The 25492-nt window shown below is 50.4% G+C and overlaps 1 protein-coding gene across 1 annotated transcript in view; it reads left to right on the top strand.

Annotated features, from left to right (window-relative positions):
- The window catches only part of LOC119390537 (LIM/homeobox protein Lhx5), a 182707-nt gene that overhangs the window by 63008 nt on the left and 94207 nt on the right, over positions 1 to 25492 (top strand). Inside the window, exon 2 of the mRNA XM_037658147.2 lies at positions 9749 to 9978. Coding sequence (XP_037514075.1) covers positions 9749 to 9978 — 230 coding nt within the window. The remainder of the gene's footprint in view (positions 1 to 9748; positions 9979 to 25492) is intronic.

Raw genomic sequence — 25492 nt, forward strand, 5'->3', positions numbered from 1 at the left:
TTGACATGGCCAAAAAATCGCCGGAGTTGGCCTTTAAAGCCGGAATCTCTAGATAACTTGATTTCTTGCATAATAACACGTGAAGTAATAAACTATAAAATATCCCACAAAAGACTTATGGACTGTATATAGTAGCAGCGGTGATATATGAAATAAATATGATATATGAAAAGAATGCTACCACAAATAATTTTTTCGTCCTTTCGGCTGCCTATACGTATTTCTAAAAGTACACGTGGTGCACACGGTTCGTTATAATTTTTATCTAGGTTAGTGTACATACAGCAAGGCAATAAACTTGGCTTTCTTCCTCCATCTTGCTGTGGCAAGGTACTGAAGACATGTGTTACATATCCAGAAGGGTGCATGATTGGCTTTGCCGTTAGAGCATGTTTTAAGTTTCAGTAAAGAGCGCAATGAGAGCGTTCTCTTTTCTCTCTTCTCTGTTTTTATTGCACTTCCTATCGAAACTGAACTCATGCTGCAAATCACTTACCTTGCTGCAAAATCTGCTACAAAACGCTCTTGATGATCCCCATTGCATTAGTAAAAAAAGAAAAAAAAAAGTTATATTATACCATTGCCGAAGAAACGTTCATTGCACCCAATACGTCCACTCAACTCTTTCCATCGTGAGCCCCTTTTTACACGAAATTACCGTAGGTTTAAGAAGAATTGTTAGCAAAATATTCGCCAGCAAAGCGTAGATATTTGCTACTTGAAACACTTTGCTGTAGATTCATTGTTCTGGCAACATCACCTATATTATTGGCTCGGGCCTCTGTCGGGCCTGATCTACCGTCGGGCCGGGCCGGGCCGGGTAGGCGAAATTTTTTCTCGGGTTCGGGCCGGGCTCGGGTCGCGTATCGAATCGCCGGGCCGGGCTCGGGCGGGTAAACTTGAACGAGTTCCGGGCCCGGGCCGGGCCCAAGCCGGGCCCGGGCCGAAAATCCCGGCCCGTGCAGTGCTCTAGCTGGAGTCACATCTCTTATAATCGGCTGCATCCTCAATTCATCAACGTCCTGCCTGACTTCAGTACACCGAATCTGAAAGTAAAATATCCCACGCATTATCATTCTTTTTTTTTTTCGCTCTTCTTCTGTATAAAACACTTCGTAAAGAGCGAGTAACTGCTCAGAAAAGAGCAAAGGACTTTCGCCAAAGGCCTCGATCTCTCTCGCTGTAAAGTGAAAAAGACCGCACGTGCGACGCAAGAGTCTCGATGCGTGCGTCTGTTCTGCGCACACGACATCGTTTAAAACTCCTTCTCTGTCGTTGCTCTAAACTTCGTCGTTTGTAAGAGCACCTCCCAAGCAGAGCGGCGTCATTTGGTTCCGAGCGTGAAGATGTGAATGCCGAAAAAAAAAAGCGCTTAAGAAAGAAACGTCTAAATATGCCGTATCACACTGTCTTCTCGGCAGATAAACGGCGCTATATTTTCGTGTATGCCCGCCTGCACGTACAGCTTACAGAAAGGGAAGGAGGGAGGGGGGGGGTGCAAAATCAAGATTTCCCGGCCTCGCATTCACATCGGGCCCCGTAACAACCAGAGTCGCAGCGTAGATATACATAAACGCGCGAAGCGACCAACACCGGATACGGTATCCTATAGTATAGAGCTTCTGTTGCTGCTGCTGCTGCTGCTGCTGCTGCTGCTGCTGCTGCTGATGTTGTGAAGGTGGCAGCGAGAGGCGAGAGACTGGCGAAGTGGGGGAGGGCGTTTTAAGGGCGGAAGACGCGGGGCGTCTAGGCCATCACTGAGAAATATACGATTTCACGTTGAGCACAAAAACTCTCGCGCGAGGAGATTCGCAGAGAAGGAGGAGGAGGAGAGTCGGTGGCAGTGGGAGACGAGCGTTCCTTCGAGCTTGGAAGCAGCGCGTGGCAAGCAGCGCCGCGGGAGCGCATGCACAGGACAGACAGACAGACAGGGACCGTACGGAGTGTGCCTATCTGCCTGGCACGCCCGGTGGTTGTTTGCTTCCTCTTATTTGTATACGCTGCGTTGGGCGCTAGAGCGCGCGCGCGTGTGTGTGTATATGTACACAAACGCAGCTTCTCGCCGAGAGAAGCAAGCGCCCGCTCGCTCCATAAACATCGCGGATGCGGCAGTTCGCCGCCACGGTGGCGATAAAGCTTGAAGGAAGAAGACGAGGCACCCCGCCAAAGGGGTGCTGGATGAAGAGGGGGGACACCCTTTGAAAGGTGTTTATGCGCAAGGACCTTTTCAAATTGCTCGTCGCTATAAAGCAGTCGGCGCGCTAGGAGCGAAGGCTGCAGCAGGCAGACACCGTCGGCGTGATTTCTTGCCCCGGAGCTGCGGCCGTGCTACCGCGTGCACACCTTCTTTCGCTCGAGGAAGAGGATGAGGAGAGGCTGCCAAGATGCGTACGGCGCGTCTTCTTCCGCGCTTCAGTATGAGAATTTCTTCTTTGGGCTTCTCGTTTTGCTGTCTTTTTTTTTTTTTAACGTTCTAGTTCTGCGCGCACGGCTGCTGCCTGCTGCTCGTCCCTTTCATTCGGGAACCCGGGGCCCCGAACCCGCGCAGCTGGAAGGGGCCGCAAATCACGCCGCACACACACACGCACTCTCTCCTCCGCTTGTAGGGTCGTCCTCATACTAACTGCCGCTGTGCCTCCGTCTTTCGCGTACGCAGACGTTGCGAGGCCTTACGGATGGGCGTAAGCGTGAGCGCCCTATGGCTTGCTGCTGCTGCGTATGCGCATGCTTCTTTATGCACTCAGTTACCAGCGCTCTTCTTGTTTTCTTTGCGTTAGAGCAACTTTATAAGGCTGAGCGCTCGTCGCGACTGCCTTGTTGACACTCAAATTCCGCAATCAAGGAAGTAGCTTTCTCTTCTTGTTTCGTTCGAATATCTCGATGAGGCACTCGGCAACTTCATTTATTCGGTTCCGTCTGGGCAATTACTTGCCTACCAACAGGGAAGCCACGGCCTATGCGCCGTCTGTGGCGATTTATTTATTTATTTATTTATTTATTTATTTATTTATTTATTTATTTATTTATTTATTTATTGTCTCTGTCTAGCAGGCAGTCGAAAGGCGAGATGCATGCCATACACAAACATACTGAACGACGCGAAGGAAATGTCATCCTGCCTTCTTGCTGCGAACATCGAGTGTAAAAGCGACGTGACAGCGAGTGCCTAATATCCATTATTTTCAATGTACTTCTGGATCGAAAACGCCGATAATTTTGTAGGCCATTTAAACATGCTTGAGTCCTGAATGTCCAACACACGCAAGTGTGTATGCACATGGAGAGTGCGATAAATATAAATTAATGGCTAGAGGTACGAATTGGCAAGTTTTATATCGCACTGAGACAGGAAAAAAAAAGAAAGTCTTTGGGGTGATACAGGGGGTGCTCCTACATGCGTGCTATATCAATGACTATATGGTGACACTACGAAACGTGCGTTGAAATCGCGCCTTGTGTCTCCAGCTGTGGGGGGGAACTGATAAGACCTTGCACCCCCGTTACGTCATCTGATCCTGGCATTAATCTCTGGCTTGCAATCTCGCGCTTGGGTCCTTCCCAACGGCGGTGCAATGAATGGCTCGGATCTTCCTTTTCTCGTTTATTTTTTTTTTATTCGTTTTACCTTGTACCGTGTAAACGAAGGCTTCACGGTCTGCTTCTGCCTGACGTGTGCATACGGCAACTGCAGGAATGGCGCAGGGTTTTGTGCCACCTGCATACGCAAGCTACGAGACAAGCCACCGGCTATAGAGTCATGCCACGCGTGTACCGAACCTCCGATTCGAGACAAACCGTATACATATACAGATGACGATGCATAGATATTTCGACGGGTCCTTTGCAAATAGAGCTTCGCCGGCTGTTTATATACAAGAGCGCGACACAGTATACAGGGGCGTGATGTAGCGGATGACGTATAAATAAGACGCAACAGCCAGGACGTCCTCCCGATGACGCGATCGACACTTGTTCTTTCACACAGAAGTGTTACTATGGGAGCAATAGATGACGTCTGCATCTTTGATATCCGGCGTGTCATTCAGAGCGGGTTGCACGCGTTTATACATGGGCCTTGCGTTGAAGGCGCGCGCTCCCTATGCAGATATTCGTCGTCGCGGGGTCCTTGACACTGGTCCCTCTCGCGTGAAGGAGTTGATTTATCGCGATAGACGCGAGAACCACCGACCCCGATACATCTCGGAGAAAGTCTTCATTCTGTGCGCGGGGACAGGAGCCGCGTATTCTTACGGTCGCTGGAATGAACGCTGAACGTTTCCTTCTGCAAGGAGACTACTCGTGAATCGTGACATGTACGACCACGACGATGTAGTCTGAAGTGTGTACCAATACTGGTGCGGCGTAAACAACTGCAGACTATTATTATTTCTTGTTTTTAAGCGCGATCATTTTTGAAAGCTTATGGCGTTTGACTGCTGAGTCCAATGTCGCGGGATCGAATCTCGGGCCGCAGTGACCGCATTTCGTTGGAGGCAAAATGCAAGAGGCCTGTCTGCTTAGATTTAGGTGCACGTTAAGGAACCCCACGTGGTCGAAATTTTCGGAGCCCTCCACTGCGGCGTCTATCGTATCGCGGCTTTGGGACGTAAAACCCCTACAGTTAATGTTATTATTAGTTTTGCAAGCTTGTTATGGGTGTTAGATGTCTCTAACGCAAGCCAGAGCTTATTTCGCGAAAAACAATTGCAATAACTTATGCGCTTGTTTCTATTGTTATTGTTACTCGTAATATGTATTTCGCGGATAGCTCAACGAAGTCGTACAACATTGCGTGTGCGTTGTCTTCGTTGTGTGCACAAGCCACGGGATGGAGCATTGGTTATATTTGGCAAAATGGGGAGGGGGTTGATGTTTATAGTCCGCGCTCAATATGAGCTGCAGCATTGTGACCATAATCAGACGAGCCTGAAGCCTGGACGACGACTGCTACATACGAAAAAAGATATGGCTCGAATGAAGGCCATTAATTGGTACACAGAGAGAGAGAGAGAGAGACTCTTTATTAGAAAAACAGAGATTTTTGCCGGCGTCTGTATACCGCTGGCATGCTACTCTGTGTAGGGATGGGGAAGGGGATTGACAGACTGAAGAAGAGAGGGGAGGAAATAATAATAGAAAGAAAGAATATAAAAAAAACGAAATGCGCAAGTGAACCTGATAGAAATATTTACAAGGAGGGTGTCTGGTAAGATGAGGCTTTGCTCTGTGAAATAGCCAACCATTAAAGCTTTCCGACTAGGCCAGTTTTTGACAGGTCTGTAAAACCCGTCGCTGCTTTGAAGGGCAGCGTTTATTTCGCTTATATTTTGTACGTAGTACATCAGCTTCCTCGCGCATTATCGGGACCCCTTCGGCCACGGTGATCGCGTTGTAGATCGTACTGAGCGCGATTGTGCACGTACAATGGCGGCTTTACGGGTAAACTAACGGGAAAATTGGGGCAGGTACTCACTAGTGATGCGGAGAGTGAGGCAACGGCGCAGCTGGTGGCGTTCCCCTTCTTTTCACCCTCCTCCTAGCCCTCACATCAGTTCTCCTCACACTCACTTCATTTTCCCAACCCCTTGCTATATACCATGCTATACACACGGCTATGCAATGCTTCACCCTCTTTCCCTCCTCCTCATCCTCCCTTCCCTTTCCCACCAGCAACGCATTCGTATGGTTCCCGTAAATGCTTGTACTCTGTAGTGGGGCTTGCCCAATTTTCTTGCCGCATACCCGCCAACTAGTTTTTCCAGCCCGCGGATCACACCTTACATCCGGCTTTAACAACTCCACTCTTGGATTAGATTGGATTGGATTGGAAAAACTCATTTCATTTACCACCCCCTTCCTTTGTTTTTCTCCACCACGTAGTCAGCGCAGTCCATTCATTGCGAAAGGGCTCTATCCTATATATATAGTACAGTAACTTCCACCATCTGGGACTTCACAAACAAAAGACAATAAATAAAGTTTCCTATTATTATTACTCCATATTCAAAGCCAGTTTCCAGTGCCAATGCGGATCCCTGGAAGATGGTCCTAACGTTCGGAAAATGTGGGGGGAAAAAAGGAAAAAAAATATCACCGAGTCAGGGAAAGCAATTCCGATTGCGCCCTGCGTATACATTATCCAGAGGTGAGCTCCGCAGCATCTATATAAGTGCCGAGAAGGTGGGATAAGATTGCAACGATAATTCAACTCAGCGGCAACCGTGGTCGCTGAAAGCGCCGCTCACGTGTGCGGACTCGATCGGCCGCGGTGGGGAGGCGTCGAGCTGCAGATTTGTATCGGCGTACACAACGACGACGCGAGCTGAAGGGACCCGTTTGCTTGACCTCGGCAAGTCTTTTCGAGGCAGCATAAACGATGTCTTCATCTTGCTCGCATGTATGCCTTCTCGCTGCAGGGCTGTCCACTCGAATAAAATTCACCGCGTTAAGCTAATGTGGAGATATATGATGAATAATAATCTCTGGCAATGTATGTGCCAAACCCACAATATGATTATTGGCCGTGCAAGCCGTAGTGGGGAACACCAGATTAATCCTAACTACCGGGGTTTCCTTCCTTTAATGAGCACCTAAATCGAAATGCACGCGGGTGTCTTGGCATTTCGCTCTCGTCGATGTTCGGCCGTCGTAGCTGGGAATCGAGCCAGTGCTCTCGTGTGTTGCAATGCGACATCTAGCCTGCTAAGACATACAATGGCGGGTTGTGCGGAGACAAAGGAAATATTGCAGTTTTAGGGAACTTGTAGAGTTTGTGCGATTAACTATAAACTACCCAATATTAGAACAATTTATGAGATGCAATCCCTGAGATACACAATTCCTAATCTCTTAAATGGAAACAAAGAACTGTTAAATCTAACAAAAGAATCACCTTCTGTAAAATTCTATGAAAGAAAAATATGTAGATATAGATACGCCTTGCTGTGTTATCAGTGCAAACAATCTGCAGGCTAAATAACATGTTGCCTTGTTACTTATGTCCTTTATGCTACTTACGCTACTCTTGCAGATTAACTAATATGTTTCATTTTACTATTCATCCACAACGATCGTGTTTAAGTGTGTGATCATGCTGTTCTTTTTTAGTTATGTTGCTTCGCCGGAGCATATATTCTACAGGCGTCAGGGCCTCAGTCAGGTGCATGTTATAGCGCCTTAGTCATGATCCTTTCTGTTTTCTGTAGGAAAACTGGAAAAATTTGTGAATAAAATAAAGCATGTTTACGGCGCTGCGTATAGCTTGAATTTGTATAAGGTTAGCCACATTGCTGCGTTTCCAAAAATACGTGGGGCTTCCGCGGATCTGGTTAACTTTGGGAAGACCTCCAGCCGATTCGGTAGCTTTTTTGTGATCATTGTTGGGAGGTTTGTTCTGCGATGACTGACCACACCGGAGCACTCGAACTTTTTCTTTCATTTCATTTTCTCGTAATAATTGCAGGACTGTTGGAAAGGATGAACGCATTTGTGTTCTACCAAATAAGTTAGCGCGATGATGACCGGAAATGTTTGTTCTTTCGCAAAAAAGAAACAAGGCTTCCAATTAGCAAATTTATTCCTTCGTTGTGAAAGCTTGCCATTGGTCTGTTTCCATCGGCAATGATATTCCCAGCATCAAGATTGGCTCAGGTTATCTCTCACGAACAACTCTGGCTTAAGTTCGTTTCGTAAACATGGTTACAGAAACCTCTAATTGCAGAGATTTTTGCTCTAGCCGTAATTCCGATGGAGAATCGCGCATGCTACGCTAACTCCAGATACCGTGATGCGCATTATTTTAGGGGAATGGAATTAACTGGGACGTCACGATGCATGAGGGTTTTACCCGAGCCCCAGAAGGCCGGACCATTCATCCCCTGTACGGTTTCTGCTTTGATCTCGCGAATGCAGTATAGTTATAAAAGTAAACTCTATGGAGCGGCTGCGCGATTAGTGTTTATACGCGAGGAGAAAGACGGAAAGAGAACACCCACCCGTCTTGCCCCGTCCTGTAAATCGAGGTCTGTGTACACACAAGGTTGTACACAGAGCTCGCTCGCGATGTCCTGTGGGCGCGCGCTGAAAGGGAGCCGCCGTAATTAGAACTTCGCCACAATGCCCGATGACCGGTCAGCTATGGCGGGGGTCGCGCGCAGACATGCGGGCAGGGCCAAGCCCATAGCTGTCGCCGTCGTGGCGGAATGACCACGGGTCAGCCCCCATCTGAGGCGCGGCGCCGAAGTAGAGGAGGGGGGAGGATGGATATGGATGCCGACAGCGGTGAGGGAAGTTGAAGTGTGTACGGACCCGAGTTTCTTATAATAAGCAGGACAAGCGTACTCAGTGTCCTTCTCGCTCCTCGCCACTGTAAAGGAGGAGGAGAGAGCGATTATTGCACGAGGAAAACTACCGCGACATGCCTCACTCGAAGGTGGGCACTTCACGTTGGCGATTCTTTTGAGGAAGAAGATGGCTGCTCGGTGTGCAGGATAACTTTCTCTCGAAGAGGACACCTCGACCGATGCACACACGGGGGAAAGGAATGAAAAGGGGACAGAGAGAAGGAAAGAGAGAAAGGAAGGGCTTCACTGATGTGACGCTGGAGAAAGTGGCTGGGGAAAGAGGTCACAATTAAGAGACCGGATGGGACGAGCTGACGACCGCATAGAGAGATATACAGTGATTCTTTGCAGGAAAAGGTAATGGGGTAGGTGGGATCGGTAAGTGTGTCCCAGGTGAGAACACGCTATATGCAATATGTGCGACGCGGAGGTGCTGTACAGTGTAGATACATGCAGGGCTAGCGCGTCGGCGTTTCATGAGGACAGGCGACGGCCGAAGGCATACAGAGCCTGTCACCGCATTTCCACGACCGTTTGAATCCTTAATTCTTGCCGTCTATGTCGAGTAAATGCGTTTGCAAAAGCATAATGAATATGTGTTTTGTCTCCATTGGCGATGCCGTTCGTGCAGTGCAATAATAGTAAAGAAGCTGTAAACAATCATGTTCCTCCATTCTGGTGGCAAATTAATCATTATTATATCGGGACAGAGAAAAGAAATAAAGAACATGTAGCGTAATCTCGTCGACATAGCATAAGCTAATCAGTTGACGACAATGGGAAAGCCTTTGAGCATGCCACGCTTGCTCTGCCTTGGTGTTGTGGCTATCACTTGTCACGAGCGAAATAGCACCAGGATTATTTTTCTATAGGGCTTCCTTTAGTACGCTGCCGCGCTGGCTTCACTTCCTTCTACATCAGCACATTAGCAAAATTATTTACGATCTCGGGCCTCGGTGGTACGTTGGTTACTGTGCTCGGCAGGGGCGTAGCAAACCCTGAAAATTTTCCATTTTGCTTGCGTATATATACGCGCACACATACAAACGCACGCACGAACATACATAAAGTATGGTTGAACACACCCCCCCCCCCCCCATTTTCGAAAACAATTTCTGGCTTCGCCCCTGGTGCTGGGCTGGCTGACCCGAAAGTCGCGGGTTCGATCCCGGCCGCGGCGGTCGCATTTCGATGGAGGCGAAATGTTAGAGGCCCGTGTGTACTGCATACTATGTGAGTGCACGTTAAAGGCCGCCAGATGGTCGAAATTTCTCGGAACCCTCCAGTACGGCGTGCCTCATAATCAAATCGGGGTTTTGGACCTTAAAACCCCAGATATTATTATTGTTTATTACACCTATCTTCTCCCAATTTCAAGTTCGCTCGTCTTCTTCTCTTGCGTGCAGGCGCTTCGGCACCAAGTGCGCGGGCTGTTCTCTGGGCATCTCGCCGACGGACCTGGTGCGACGCGCAAGGAGCAAGGTGTTCCACCTCAAGTGCTTCACCTGCCTGGTGTGCCGCAAGCAGCTCTCCACGGGAGAGGAGCTGTACGTGCTGGACGAGCACCGCTTTGTGTGCAAGGAGGACTACCTCGCCAGGCACCAGCCGCCTCCGCCTCAACAGCCGCCGCCCGCCGGTCAGTGCAGATACTATATACCATGCTTAATATTGTCTAAACTCGAGCCTTAACACGGTTTTCACTCATTTCCTTACTGTACGCTTCTTTAGCTGTATATATATCGATCCCGGAATCCTAGACAGCGGTCCTTAAAAGGGTTGGTGTTGGAGCAGTACGTTATGTTCGGAGCACGTGTAAGCCTGAATGTTACGTTACATGGTGTCTGTCGGCATGCGTTATGAAATCGGCATTTAGAGACTTGGTTTTGGATAACGCGGAAGGCAATGCACTGTGATGTGGTCGGAGAACAACGTTAGACGGGGGATAGATTTCAGTTCGTCCTATAACAGCGCAAACGTATACAGCAAACCAAGATGACACAGGGCGGAGTGCTGATGTGTCTTCTTCCTTTCTCGTTAGGTTTGTGCTGTTGTACCGCTGAACTTATGCATCGCTAACTAGCCTGCCAGCAAATCTTCATGGCGATCGATTTTAAGGACCAAATTCGCACTGGCCCACTTCGTCATGCAGCGCAGGCTCTGAAATAACAAACTTAATTGTGCTCCCGTATTCACCAGGAAGTCCTTGAGCTATAAAAGTACTTTCAATTTAAAAAAAAGCAAAAAAGAAAGAAAGGAAACCTAGCGAATCATCGCGTTGAATATATCGTTAGCGGAGGCAGTCCTCAAAAGGCAACGATCGCTCACAAACGAACTCCGCAAGTAGTACCTAATACAGCTTCGAACACCCGAGCACATGCTGGGATTTACTAGGGGCGTTTGTGGTGGCTGTATGTATATGCTGTATCGATAGTTGTCGTAAACAGGATTTATGATCGCCCTTGGCGGTAGCGATACATTCTTTATATTGTTTTGTTTTTCAGTTTGAGCGAGTCGGAGTAAATGAAAGTGCTACTCGGCACCTTCCACGACACTTCTTGAGATTACGTTCATAGCGCTGCGAAAAAGTCCATGTTCGAGCTTGTTGATGTTGCTGACGCACGTGCACTGTGCGACGAATAACGGTGAAGGGGATGAATGCACTACACAGCAAAAGCTTACGGGACGTGGGCTTCACTGCAAGGGAGAAGTTTCTGGTCTTTTAGTGAACGACGCTTCTATTCTAGCGGGTGGCAATAACTACCACGGGCTGGAACATCTCATTGCAGACCATGTTTCCAAAGCGGGCATATATATATTTTTTCTGAAATTTCGCGTCCTGCAATTTTTGCTGGTGCAGGCGCTCAGAAAACAGAGCGTATGAAAGTACTCGTCGTGAAGGAAGAAAATACGACCATGAGCAACCACAGGAAACAAGCACAGCACGGACGCTTGTGAATGGCCACTTCTAAGACGCGTGCAGCACACACAGTTCAACTCCCAAGGGCGGACGTGCATAGCGGTGCTTCGAGTGCGCCTTTCCCTCTCCGCGGAGCAACCTCGGCCCCGTTCGTTGCCGGTTGCGCAACCGCGCCATTACACAGGGCGAGCCGGTCGGTCTCCGCCGTCAAGACGACGTCCGGCAACGTCGGAAGCGGCGCGACGCCAGCCGAGCGCCGAGCGAAGAAGGGCGCGCGCATCACGCGAATGCCGCTCGCCCTCTCCTCGGCCGGACCGACAGGCGCGCACTGCACCGGACGCAGTGCGCGGGAAAAAAAAAAAAAAATGGCGCGAAGCTGGCGCGCGCTTTCGATGCCCCGGCCGAACGTGGCCAACGAGGGAAATCACGGCAGCGCAAAAAAATAATAAATAAATAAAAAGAAAAGAAGAAACGAAAGACGCGCTCCGGTGGCGTTTGCGAGAGTGCGTGCGTGCACGCGTATGTGTGAGTGTTTGTGAGCGCGCGCGCTAACGCCAACGGACAGGCAGTCAGGCGACAGCGGCGCGCGGCGGCCGTAGCTAAACGGCGCCAAGACAAAGGCGGCCGGCGTCGGCAATGATGACGGACGAGCTGTCTGCCCAACAAAAGGGTCCCGCTCGCCTCGCAAACGACGGCTGCGCGACGCCACCACCGCGGGGCAGCCAGCCTGCCTCCGCCGAGGACTCCCCCCCCCCCTTCTTTTTCTCGCTCTGCGAGCTCAACAAAAGGAACGTGCGGCGGCTGGCGCAAACACGCAGGTAGCCAGCGTGCTGCAGTGAGCACGCGGAGTCAACAGGCGGCCGCTCTCCTCGAGCGTCCAGTGACGCGTGTCGGCGCGACTTCGCAGGTTTCTCTCTGCCAGGGCCGCCGTGGCCCTGCCCGCGGACGCGACGCCGGCGCAGTTCCTTCTTATTCTTCGCGTCTGGCAGCTGAGACTCGACCTGACGGACAGACAGCCCGCGTCCGCGCCAAGGTCGACCATCGCTCGCGTCGTCGTCAGTGTGGGCGCGAACTCGAGGAAGGGTAGCGGGTGTATAACGCTGTCGGCGCGTGGGGCTGCGGACGGTTCCGCGGACAATCGACGCGGCAAGGTGCGTTGCAGGCGTGTCCGGGTTGTGTGCGGCCCCCTTCAGGGTCCGGCTGTTCTCCCATCGTAAAACAGAGACAGCGTTACCAAGTGCGGGGAACGGGCGGCTTGGGCAGATTCGGCACGCGACCCGCGAACCAGGCACGCGATGCCATACCGCAGCGAACCGACAGTTTGAAGCACCGCAGTCCTTTCGATGCAATGCGTGAAGTTGGTTTGAGACCTTGAATTTCCACTGACTGCACCCCAGAGTAGCTGGGGACGCCTTAGTCTGTGACGCTTTAGTCCGACATGTCTGATTCGAATCCCATATACAGCAGGTCAAACCGAGCAGTCGAATATGATTAGAGCAGAAGGTAGTCCATGATGGTGCTCGGAAAGTCGGATTTTCCCGTTGCTTCGCCATATTTGCGGATGAAGTCACCTGCAGAATGTCGGAATGTATTAATATAACTCGAGTCCGGATGAAGTGACTGAGCCTCTTCATGCTCAAAAGCCATCCGCACACTTCTCCAATTACAGGTTATTTGCTTCACGTTTCGGACACCTCCTCATATTTTTCTCGCGTTCTACGTATATCTCCGACGGCCGTGTGTTCGAGTATAACCGTGAGACTTTCTCGTTGAGTCGTTGACTCGCCTTCCCGTGGCCGTCTAGACTGTCTTCGGGCCGACAAGGACTAACATCGGCGCCACCTTCGAGCGAACCTGGAGATGCGAGTCGCCGCCTTCATTGGCCTTGAAAGAGCGCGGAGAAAAGCGATTGGTCACGGATTCGTCGCGTTCGCGTCTCGGCCGAATCGAACTATTGGCGCATCCGGCAGTCCATGGGCTGCGGCCCTCAAGGCGTGAATTCCTTCGTTGCCTGCGTGCATATGGCCGTGCCACGAATTGGGGCTGTCCGGTAGTTAGGAGAATACCAAGAAGCGGAGTGGCCGGGGAGATGTAAAAGTAATAACTATAGGAGCTTGGGAGGACAGCAGCATGCACGATTCCTGGAAGCATGTCATGTTCCGGAGTACCACGTGGCAACCCACGCGCGACAGGAATACTGGAGGGTGGTGTGTCGGTGTCAGCTGGGCAATTTCGAAACCATGATTATTCTGGCGGAATTCAAGGTGTAGTGGCGTGACGATATTAAATTGGGTTCTTATAACAGATCGAGCTCTAAGGGGCAAATAATCTATATAGTGCGTATAGGTGTAACAACTGATGCGAGGTTCTGTCGCTGTTGCCTCTGTGAAAAATTAAATTATAGTAAAAGATGGGGAAGGGGAGAATGGTGAGGAAGTAACGGCAAAGAAAATGCAGAAGCGAAACAGAGATGGTATTTTATTCGCATATGGCAACTTGCTCATTTCATGGCTTTGCTGGCTCGGGCCGAGTTGGCCTCTTTGGCAGGAATTGGGTCGTCGGTACTCCCGTAAATGCCGCATGGTCGAGTCGACTGGACGTCGGTTTGCGTTCGGCCAACGTGCAGCGGCGAGCTAGATCACTCGCTCTGGGAAGCATACTTCAGTGTGGTCGGGTCAGGCTAGCATCCTCGAAGTCCGGTTACCCAGAAAGGCGGAGGGAGACGTATAGAGCGGAACAGGTGTCTGTGCACGTAAGTTGTCAATGAAGAGACGGAATGTCAAATGTGATCCTTGAAAGACCAGGCATTCAGTCGTGATCACCGCGTCTTAGAGGACGGGAAATACCGCTTCAGTCGCGTCGTGGGTAGTGAAGGGACAGACCCGGGCGAGTCACAGCGACGTCGGTCGAAAACTCTTTTAGAGGGCGCAGCGCGGATAGTAGACAGAGTTAAACGCCTGTAAGGCTGGCTTTCATGCACGCTGCAGGCGCGCGCTCTCGCGACCGACGGTATTCATCGCAGTCTCGGCATACCGGTCTTTGCAACGCGCTTGCCTGTGGACGCGTCCTTCATTCCACTCCACACGGGTCTCTCCATTCTATCGCTGGAAGCCTGTGCCCTCGAAAGCGATTGAAAACTGCTGCAGTGTCGCGCCACATGTGCTACGGCTGGACACCTTATGAGTACGCGAAGGGGAGAGAGAGAGAGAGAGAAAAGCTGTCGAAGAGCGGAGGGCACGCGATCCACGCGCGGAAGCCATCAGTCGCCGTCGAAAAGCGCCGGACACGCAGCGCACACACGCTGGCACGTACAGACACGGCAAAGCGGGTGCGCGCACGCGAATCTGGCGCCACCGACAGAGCGAGCCTGCTCAAATATTCACGAGCCGGCGGCTGCTTGGGGCGTCGAGGCGGCTCAGCCGAGCCATTTGTTGCCGCTTTGTTTGCGCCGAACCAAACGCGCCGTCACCGAACGGCAGCAGCGCGGGCCTGTCGATCCTAGCCGCTTCGCACGCCACCGTGTATCCGCGGGCATGATGCATAGACAGACGAGTGCCAACGCTTGTGTGTCTCGCGTGACGTCGCGACGACGCTCTGCGCAGAGCCAACTTTGTGAGCGTGTATGCAGTACTTGTCGTTGGCACGCCGACACATCGGTCGCTCCCGTATGCTGATAGACCTCCTTTCAGATGTCACGTGGTGTGGAGTACAGCTCCGAAACACTGGAAAGTTTGCACGTGCACGCGACGCCGAACAATTGCGTTTACCTACCGGCATATGACCGAACATAGACCGTTACCGCATATCAGATACTGCCACGCGGTGCTGAAGCCCTAACGCATATAGGGTTTGGACAAGAGCAACCTCGACTGAGGACGTCCTCGCTAGCGGGCCGACAAAGAGGCACCATCGTGTGTGCTTTTGTAGTTTCGTAGCCACTGCGTCAGTTTAGATGTACGTTCCACGTGCACAGCAGACACTTGTCCCGTCACCAGGCATGTGATGTGATACTCTTCCGGTTGTAGAGATCTCCGGCATAAATGCTTGAGACCACACCACCTTCGAAGTCCCCATCGGTTAAACCAGACATCAGGGCGGCAGCTGCCCTGACGAAGACAAGTCCACTTCTTCACATGTTGGCTCCAGCGGCATTCCCTGTCCTACGAATCCTGATATATCCCTGAACTATATGAGAGTTTTTACGTGAGGCCGGCATCCACCGCTGCTTGTGAACCCCTTCCCTAAACATAACCCCCTTCTAGACATTCATTCAAGAACTCTATCTTTATCAGGTTCTCTTTCAGTCAATGTATAACACTGTAGTACCCCAGCCAACTAATGAAATGCATGTACTTGTTAAGCAGTGACACAGAACGGCGATATCAGGCAACTGCGCGTACCTCGATTTCTGGGACCATCGCGTAATCCAAGGACTGTAACCATAACCCGCTGGCAAATTTCATAATCTAATCATGCCGCCTAACTCCCACATCCGGCAACATCAACTGCATTTCTCTCCACTTGATGCTGGTTCTGCAGCACTTAAATATCACTGATCATCTGTCCTATACGCTTTACATGACCTACGCTCTTTCTTACCATCTCTTGATCTCAACTATATACCTCGGCATTGAAAAGCTCACTTAAGTACCTTTGTTGCATTTACGTGAGAGCCATTCTAAACCACTATATAAACATATCGGGGGCTTTTTTCAACCGACGTCTACATCTGTATACCCATTCGATATATATGTATGGGCTGGAAGATGCGTGGCATCATCTAGTGCCCTGCAGGGCCGCGCGACAGCCAGCTATACAGTACAGGACATAAAGGAGCGTAGGACCACAAACGCCCCCCGGCTATCGCGCCCAACTGCTGCGCTCACACGGGAGTGGGCGCTCTACCTACGCACAGACACACACGTGTAGCGGCCAGTGGGCGCGAAAGAAAACGACCCCGAGTTGACACATTCCGCGGCCCATCGATTCCTTCCTCCCCGACCATCTTCACCCACCGGCGGCCAGTGAAGCTGTGCGTAGGACTCCCGGGTCGGGAATCCCCGAGGGGAAAGGAGGGGGAGGAGGAAAGGCCTGTGTATCAGGCGGGAGAGAAACGGGAGCAGCGATATACGGGAGCATCCTCGGTGAGAATGCGGTGATGCGCGGCCTGCCGCGCGTTCTTGCTCGGGGTGGTATAGGTCCCTTGTTCCCCAGTCGGTCTTCCCTGTCTGGCCGGGAGATAAATGAAGCCAGCCATCGGTGGTGCTCGCGGCGTGTTTCCGTCCATACCATACATCCGCCAGCAGTGTCTGTATATACGCGGGCGCTACATACCGGGTGCCGGCGATCCCATGCTGCAGTTCGGGGGGTTGGTGGCACAGAGTGAGCGCTGAATCTCGGGGCGATTGTGTGGGGGAGTGCGCTGGGCTCGGCGCCCGGCACTGCATGCTGACGTGGGCAGGCAGCGCTGCTCGCACGAGTCGCGTGAGTTTGCTCTGAGCAGTGAGTGTTATACGCGATTTCGTTCTCATTTGAGCTTTGAGGCAAGTGTTTGTTCATCGCGTGGTAAGAAGCTTTGAACGACGCGCCGGAGATGCAGGATGAAACCGTCGGAATTATTTGCTTTCCATCGAACTCTAAGGAGGGAGGCTAGGTCGTTTCACACTTGTACGCTATTCTCGAAACTCTTTTCAATCAGTCAGTGAGAAGTCGTCCGATAGGGAAATGTACTTCTGAGAAATCAGAACGTCTGCTCCAGCGAGGTTCCATGTTCTATGTTCCATGTTCCATGTTCCGCTTCTCATCGCTTCGCGCCTCCATATCCCCCAGAGCTTTTTTCTGTCTTGCGTGGCTTTCATTTAAATGGCTGAGAAAAAAAAGGTTCCTTATTCCTGCGCCGAAAGAAGGCGGACCTGTACTTTTGTTATTTGCCTCCGAAACGTCAATGCCAATAGATCACCGTGTCAGATGTATTTTCCAGTATGTGGGCAATTCCGAAGTCAGGAAGTTACTGAACCTTGCTACATTGACTTAGAATACACTGTAGTTTTTTCTTTTCGTTTTTTTTTTAATCTATCGTAACTGAGTGAAGGCGGGTATAGACGCTCTCGAAATATGAGACGTCGCGTGAAGTGGGCGCGAAAAGTTGCAGCACCAATAATAGTCACTTAGCATAGCCTTGGCGGGAGATAGGATTGCCAAGCTAGACATAGACGACGCAAAAATGCGAGCCATGTGAGGGCACATGCCGTAGCATGTCTCGCATTTCTGCGTCGTGTATGGCTTAGCGAGCCTGTCTCTTAGTGTAATAGTAGCCCTTCTGCTATTGGATAAGCTTGATTTAACGCTTAGCCGAGCATTTAATTCTATTGTTCCTTTCTTAAATTGCGGCCAACATGGGGCTTGGCAGTTTTTTAATACGCAATTTATCCCGCGCTGGCTGCTACTGAAATTCTCGGGATGGAGGAATTCCTTTGGTCAGCATTAACCCACACAGCTTTGATTTGACATGTTGCATTAAAGTACAAGTTTAAACCGTACAGAAAATTTACAGCCGATCCTTGATGAAGTCTGTGTATTAAGCTGTAAGAATTGTGCCCGGGTGGTTGGGGGAGGGTAGGCGGCGGGGGGGGGGGGGGGGGGGCAAATAAAAGTTCCTTTCAGTAGCACAGAGTTCTCAAATCGAGCGTTTCAAACTAAGGATGACGTGCATGACGGTTTTACTGCCGAAATGACACTCCTTCATTCGCACACTTCACAGGCGCGCATCATTTTCTTCCCCCTCAACACACAGCCACCTCTTCTCCCTCCCCCCGCCTGTATCGAGGCTGGTGGAGACATGCTCCCTTATCAGTGCGGGGCATCGCGGAGAAGGCTGCTCTAAACGCCACGTGCGGTCCGTCTCACGGTATTCCACAGTCCACACACATCGAGGGACGAAGAGGGTAGAAAGCGTGCAGGGGACACGGGACAGGGAGCGAAGGACGGTGACGGGCCGGCAAAACCGTGCGTCCCTTCATCGGAGGCGCGTGCCTCGGTACGGAAGCCAACGGAGCTGCCGGCTCCTTATCCTGCACCTCTTCTCCCCAACAAAGTCCACAGGGAGCAGCGCGGTGGAGAGGAGGACCGGCGGCGCGGACCGCGCTTCCCGATAAGGAACCACGCGAGCGCGAAACAAAGCCCGATATGTGCGCCGCGCACGTGCGCAGTCAGTGAACGACGTCGCCGCTGGCCGAGGGAGCGGCGGCGCAGCGTCAGTGATGGGGCGGGCGCGTGCCGCTGCGATAGCACGCGCGCTCCTTTGTGGGCTGCCATTGATCCCGCTGGCCGATACCTTCAGTTTGGTCCGTCACTCGCGAACGGCGAGTCCCTCTGCATGCGGGGCACGACTAACCGGAGGAGGAGGAAGGAGGAGGGAGATAACGCGATTGTGGGAGTCACCGATCGGTTGCGAGATGGACGCGCCGCTGATTAATGACGCTTCTGTGACACTCCGGAGAACCGATGACAACAGAGTTTGCCCAGGAAACGCTTTCCAAGGGCCAAAGTGAGACGTCGATGCAGTTGCGAGAGGCAGCCGCAAGCGAGAGCGAAGTTCCCGTAGCAGCGCTACTGTTAAACCACGATATAACGGACTTCCATGAATAGGTCATGTTATAACTATGCTTACATTCGTTGGTTGATTGATAACATATCGAGAAAACTCTCGCTTAGACAGTAGCGTTACTTCTAAACCACAGCTTAACGTAGTCCTCCAGTTTGACCGTGTGCGGGACAGTATATAGGCCTTTCAGCGGGAACTTCTTTTATTTATTTATTTATTTATTTATTTATTTATTTATTTATTTATTTATTTATTTATTTATTTATTTATTTATTTTAAATACTCTCAATGCCATTTGCGGCGTTGCAGAGAGGAGTGGTGTGACAAGTTTAAAATGGCAGTCTTGAATGACGCATGATCAGGGTTGCTGGTGATGGAGGCAGGGAGGTGATTCCATTCAGATAATGTCTTCGGCACGTATGAGTGTAAGTGCATGTTGGTCTGGCAGACAGGCACTTGAACTTTGAAGTTATGGTCGACGCGAGATGAAACGTATAAGAAGGTGGCGAGAACAGTGTGCATTTTATTTCAGGATTCATAAAGGAAATTTTGTGAAAGATACATATAGGCGGGCCTGCTTCCTCCAAGTAGTAACATTTTCCGTAAAAACAGAATGTAGATACATACTTTACGGGGGAGTGAGAAATCTTCTTTACGACCGCGTGTATGATCATGAAAAATCCTCACTGTATGGCGCTACTAAATGAAAAGAAAAGGAACTCTATATTCAAGTTCTGAACCAGCAAACATTGTTCGTGATGGCCAATATCCTCTTACAATGTGCAACTGCGTTTGGCACAGGAGTATACAATGGGCGGTGGATTTTCGCGAAGAGCTCGCTGTGGCACGTCCATCTGGACAGCCTATTGTATACGTACGCCTGTTACGCCTATGTCATTACGCCAGCATCGCACAACTGTGCGTCAGACGACGACGCGGGACACCCACGGACAATTAGATTGAGCCAATACGCGCAGTAGCAATTGGAACCATATAGAGATGACATCGTATACGTTATTATACGTCCGGAGCCATAGCATGTCAGGTCGGTCGTCGCGGGTGCGTAAAGATCAACGCTGCGAAGCTCCGGTGCAGCTTTGACGGCAAGAGCCGCCGGAAAGGTCAAGTGAACTGGAACGGGTCATTGTTCCTATAAGTGGCAGTCACGATCTGTCGCTCAAAACAAGGGGAGTGCTTCTGTTTCTGCGCGGCGTGAGAGCAGCTTCGAAAATTAGACAACTGAAGCGGTATGTAATAAAATCCAGCTGCGAGGAACGCACTTGCGGTAGACGCAATATCCTTACATGATTAAATAAACCTTCGTGGCAACTGTGACGATCGTCGGTATACGTCCAAAAAGGCTGCGCCGCGCTCCATTCGGGCACCCTGCGGTGGGATGGGCATGCGGTATTCTCGCAAACGCTTCTATCCTTTAATTGCACGAGAGGTATACATCGCCAGCTTGAGCTAGAATAAAACGTTGGGGGGGGGGGGGGGGTGAAACGGAGGAGAGAGAGAGGAGGTTGGCTCAAGCCTCTGCCGTGTCGCAGATTGATTCCGTTTCGTTCTTTGTTGTTTCGCCGCGGTGCGCTGCAGGACGGCAAATATATGAAAGCCGCCGCCGTTCCGCGGTACAAATTACGATCTCCTCCATGAAGCCTTCCCCACTTGCTTCTACTTATCCCGTGGCGCCATTCCATCTGTATTTCACGTACGTTCCGCGGTCTTATTACAGCTTAAAAATGTAGTGATACGGGCGGGTGAACGGTTCGCCCGCGTGCATGGTGTGTGTGCGGCGTGCTTCGAGCGTGGCGTCGGCTGCCACGCGGGTCTGAGCGCGCAGCGGGCATTCGCGACGCGTGAGCGACTTGTGTCACATAGACGTATATATACGATACGCGCGCAGCTTGACTTTTATGCCGGCAAGTGCCTTTGACCTGACCGCCGTAGGGATGGATGTACACAAAGGCACGATGGAAACGCCGGCAAGTGTCGACCTTCTTTTACCTACTCCCTGCCTCCCTTCAAGCTGACTGCTGGAGCTATTATGATCTTTATTTATTCTATTTAGCGCCATACTCTTTGTTTTTGAGTGCCGGGTTTTTTTCTCAGCGTGCCGGCGGATCACGCAGGAGTATCACGCGGCGTGTGTGTGTGTGTGTGTGTGTGTGCGTGTGCGTGTGTGTGCGTGTGCGTGTGTGCGTGTGTGTGTGTGCGTGTGTGCGTGTGTGTGTGCGTGTGTGTGCGTGTGTGTGTGTGTGTGTGTGTGTGCGTGTGTGTGTGCGTGTGCGTGCGTGTGTGTGTGTGTGTGTGTGTGTGTGTGTGTGTGTGTGTGTGTGTGTGTGTGTGTGACTGCTGTGGAAAAAGCGAGGTCAGGTATTTGATTTACGTGTTTACTTGCTCAGGCCAGAATTTCGGGACGCCTGCGTGCGTTCTAAAACGAGAGAGCGTCAAACCATGAAACGTTTCTTTGGTTGTTTTGTTCTGTTTTTCTAAATACACGCACCTGTTGTGACATATCTGCGCAAACACTGGGCAGCGCGGGTTCCGTCGAGAATGACGCGCCCTTATTTCTTATTCTGCGTCGTTTTGCCGGCAACAACTATACGCCCGCCTCGTTTCGTCTATTGTCGCTCGCAATTTCTATAAATGTCAGTCCTGGAATGTCCAGTGAACTTATTTATTTATTAATTTATTTATTTATTTATTTATTTATTTATTTATTTATTTATTTATTTTGTGCAGAACGCTTGGAGTGCGAACGCTGCCTATGGAATGATGCGTTGGCCCGTCATAACCATGAAACCTGATAAACGATAAGACAGTCTTGGTTTTCGCAGTTAGCTGTTTCCTCGCCCTCTTAAAGGAGTACTGACACGATTTTGAAGTGCAGCAAAACGGACGTTTTTGGTTTCCTTGGCATGTAGTGTTAACGCTCTCCCCACACCGCATCCGGGAAACACGTATAAATATTTAAGTTTGATTTTAAAGTTTTCATCTCCCAGCATCTGCAAGGCAGCTTCACCGCATGGAGAGCCCTATGACGTTTCAAGTCAGCTCACTTGGTTTGCGAAGTCTGGGCTCTGCATGCAGCCTAAATCACAGAAATCGCTGTCGGAGGCACTGGACGACAGTTCACTCATCATGAACCACGTTCGACTGACAGCAAAGGACAGCAGGTGCATATTTCGTGGGTTGCAGTCTGCCCGTGACGTCACGGGCAGACTTGACACGTCACTATGAAGCCGCCCTCTCGAAACCGAAACCGAACCTGCTGGTTGAAAGAAGCGGTATTAAAAATATATGCAATGCATCCCCAGGCAACACGACACTCTTTTTAGTGTTCTCGACACCCGTGCTTTAATTTAGAACAACAACCCGAAAAATTTTTAAATTCATGTCAGTACTCCTTTAAGCTAAACGGAAGCTTAACAGAGACGCACAGAGGATACAGTTAGCTGTGTTACCTTGAATTGCGAGTGCTCCATCGGCTTTTGAAAGCGATCTCGAAAATGAGTATATACTCAAATAAAAAGAAAACATCTTTACCAGCGCCGAACGAGTAAAGAGAAGCTACTGCGGTCGGAAGAATTGATTCGTTTCTTGTGTAACAGGCAGCGTGCACCTCTGAAGGGTCACCATTGTGGCGGAATAGCAGGGAGGCAAAACCTTTTTTGTTAGGTTGGACGACGAGAGAGGGTCAACACGTCCACTCAGTTTGAACGCATCACGAAGACTGGCTTTATTTGTCCACTATACAGTGCTCTCGCAGAGAGGGAGAATGAAAAGGAAAATAGAAATAGAGAAACACAAGCACAGTGAAAAGAGTTTTCTCTGCACCCCGCACGTGCAACGGACTTGAGAGCGAGAAAACGCCTTCCTGTGTTGGGTGACGGTCCCTGTGGTTTTCAGTGTTCTTTCACGGGGTGAGCGCGTAGGTCGTAAAAACGACGACGTCAAGGACGCTCTCCGCTCTTCCCGTACTCGTCGACGCCTTCGAATTGGGGGCCGCTGCGGTTGCAACCCCGAAAACGCGTCCCCCCCCCCCCCCCCCCCCCGAGATGCCCTTTGTCCTCCTTTTCGCCGCGGGGCCTTCCATTTAAAGCTGCTCCGAAGATGGGGGGCTGCTTCCCAAGATTCGACAGATACAACAGACACAGTCGAAATTATTAGCATTCTTCGTCCTGAAATTCGAGGTTCCACAGACAATTCAATGTCACACAGATTCCTTACTCGTTGAGCTGCTTTAGTGCAGTTCTTTTCAATGCCGAACATGTTTATTCGTAGTTTTGTGCAACATGATTTTCCGGTGAAAATATCTACTGTTCTAAACGAGATATTCATGCGAAAGAAAAAAAAAAAACAAGTGGATTCTCGCATTATTCGGCATTGTAACACCTATAACCAACTAGGCGTTCATATATATATATATATATATATATATATATATATATATATATATATATATATATATATATATATATATATATATATATATATATATATATCCTTGCTTGATTGTGTATGATAAAACGCACGTATGTGATGCGCTGTTTTGAATCCATTCCCGTTGACTTCACACACACAGCCTGTTATAGACGTTAACTTCGCAGTGGAATAATAGAGAACTTTGCATGTTCTTTTGTAACTGAGACAATGCGCACTATATCTATCTGTTTTTGCTTTCGTCCGGCAACTATTTACAATAGCCTTGATGACTCGCACGTTCGCACGACACATAATTGCTTGTAACTTCTATAGTCTTCCCTTTTCGCGGATAAATCCTCCCGATTTCATGCTCTCCCGTATACTTTCTATACCTTTATTGCAACCTCAACGGCACTGAACGTCCAGAGTGAGAAGAATTCGCTATACCGAGAAACGCTGCATAAAGTCGATCGCTGCCATCTCTCTTTTCTTGCGAGTCCCGCTTCCTCCACCATATCCAAGTCAACGACTGCGCCATGTCCCTTCGCGTACCTGTTTACCCAGTGCCGCTTCGAGAGGCCCGCGTTTTTCATGCGATCGTGTGTATCTTATAAGAGATGTTGTTTACGCTATCAAAATACCGCGCCTCCGGCCTAACGAGCGAGATAATATAGCTGGTGGTGCATTGTTTCGCCACATCATCCTCTCACTAGAAGCTCGGAGGCGCCTTCGCAAATAAGCGACACCCGCTATTTCGATTTCGCCGGATTAAAATATTGGCACAGCCCGCGGCCTTCTCGTCCGTGCTCCTCGTCTTCTTGTCAACAGATAGCTGTGCGTGCGTGATGGCGAGTATGTGCGTGAAGAGCCAAACCTCGAAGATTCGCGACCACTCGAATCATCGAGGGATTACAGCTCAAATTCCTCCTCATCCTCCCGGTGTCTATATATACACTTCAAAGTGCCTGTCGCCCACTGTCGGCTCCTGCATTTCTCAAGTTGCAATTTGGCTCGAGTTATGTTTAAAAAAAAAAAGATGCTTCGACAATGGTCATCTTCACATATCTGGTCTCTCGTTCTATGGCGCACCCTCCGTATAACCCTCCCTTCCATTTCGCCCAGCGAAGGAGACGCCTGCGTACATTTCTTTCCGAGAGGCTATACTCCTCGTCTATTCGATTCCCCGTCGCCCGAATCGCCCGAAGCCATCTCGAAGCCCAAAACCCCGCCGTCGTACTCCTCATTGTCTTCGGGAGTGCACAGCGACGACGTTGTCGTCGACCGTCGCCGCGCGCCGTCCTCTCGCAATCTCCTTCGAGGATGCCGCCCGCGCCTGTTCTTCTCAGCGCTATCCACATCTGACATCTCTCTCTCTCTCTCACTCTGTGTATACGACGTGCAAGCTCGCGTTGAGCACATGGGCGCGTCGTAAGCGCGTCCATCTCCTTTGGAAACAATGGCCCCTCTGCCGCGGCTTTGCAAACGACGCGCGCTGAGTCCCCGTCCAGATTAGCGCTAATCCCGCCGCCGCTGCAGCGGTAGCCGGTCGGCCCCGGCTTGAGCCGCAGACGATGCCCAGTGCATTGCTGTCTCGAGGCTGCAGTCATTGCTCTGCGGAGCCCGTCCGCTATACGCAGTGAGATTAAGGCCGCGGCTGGAAGGAGGCTTAGCTGCTGGGATGGGGTAAGGGGTGGAGGACGATTAGAGAGAAAAGCTGTATCATGGAATGACGCGAATGTCTGCATCTCGATTCGTTATGACTTCAGTTCTACGGAAGAAAGCTTGCAGAAGTAGGGCACATGGCGACGTAAGCTGAGACGAGCCTGTTTTGATTGGCGTTGGACCGTGCTCCTGGACCAAGGGCTGCGGTTATAGCATAGAGCGGCAAGTTCATCTCCTCCTCTGGAACCACATCTCGTGTTTTGACCGTGAGCATGCTATCTCTATACGTACTATAAGCACGAAGTGTCTCGACAGCGCATTCACCGCGTGTGCAGTGTCGATTACTGCTTTTTATAGGATTCAAAGACATCGCCGTCTTTCTTTGTCGATAAAAGCGATGATAGTGTGTCATGGTGCTTTGGACAGCCCACAATCGATAGCATTCTTCAGCTAGAAGAAGCTGGGTGTCATGAGGACGAATGCATCAACAGTTGGCAAAGAACATGAAAAAGCCTCAGCCTAGATCGTTTAGCCTAATCA

The sequence above is a fragment of the Rhipicephalus sanguineus genome, chromosome 4 (assembly GCF_013339695.2).
Source record: "Rhipicephalus sanguineus isolate Rsan-2018 chromosome 4, BIME_Rsan_1.4, whole genome shotgun sequence".
In the NCBI taxonomy this organism is placed as follows: domain Eukaryota; kingdom Metazoa; phylum Arthropoda; class Arachnida; order Ixodida; family Ixodidae; genus Rhipicephalus; species Rhipicephalus sanguineus.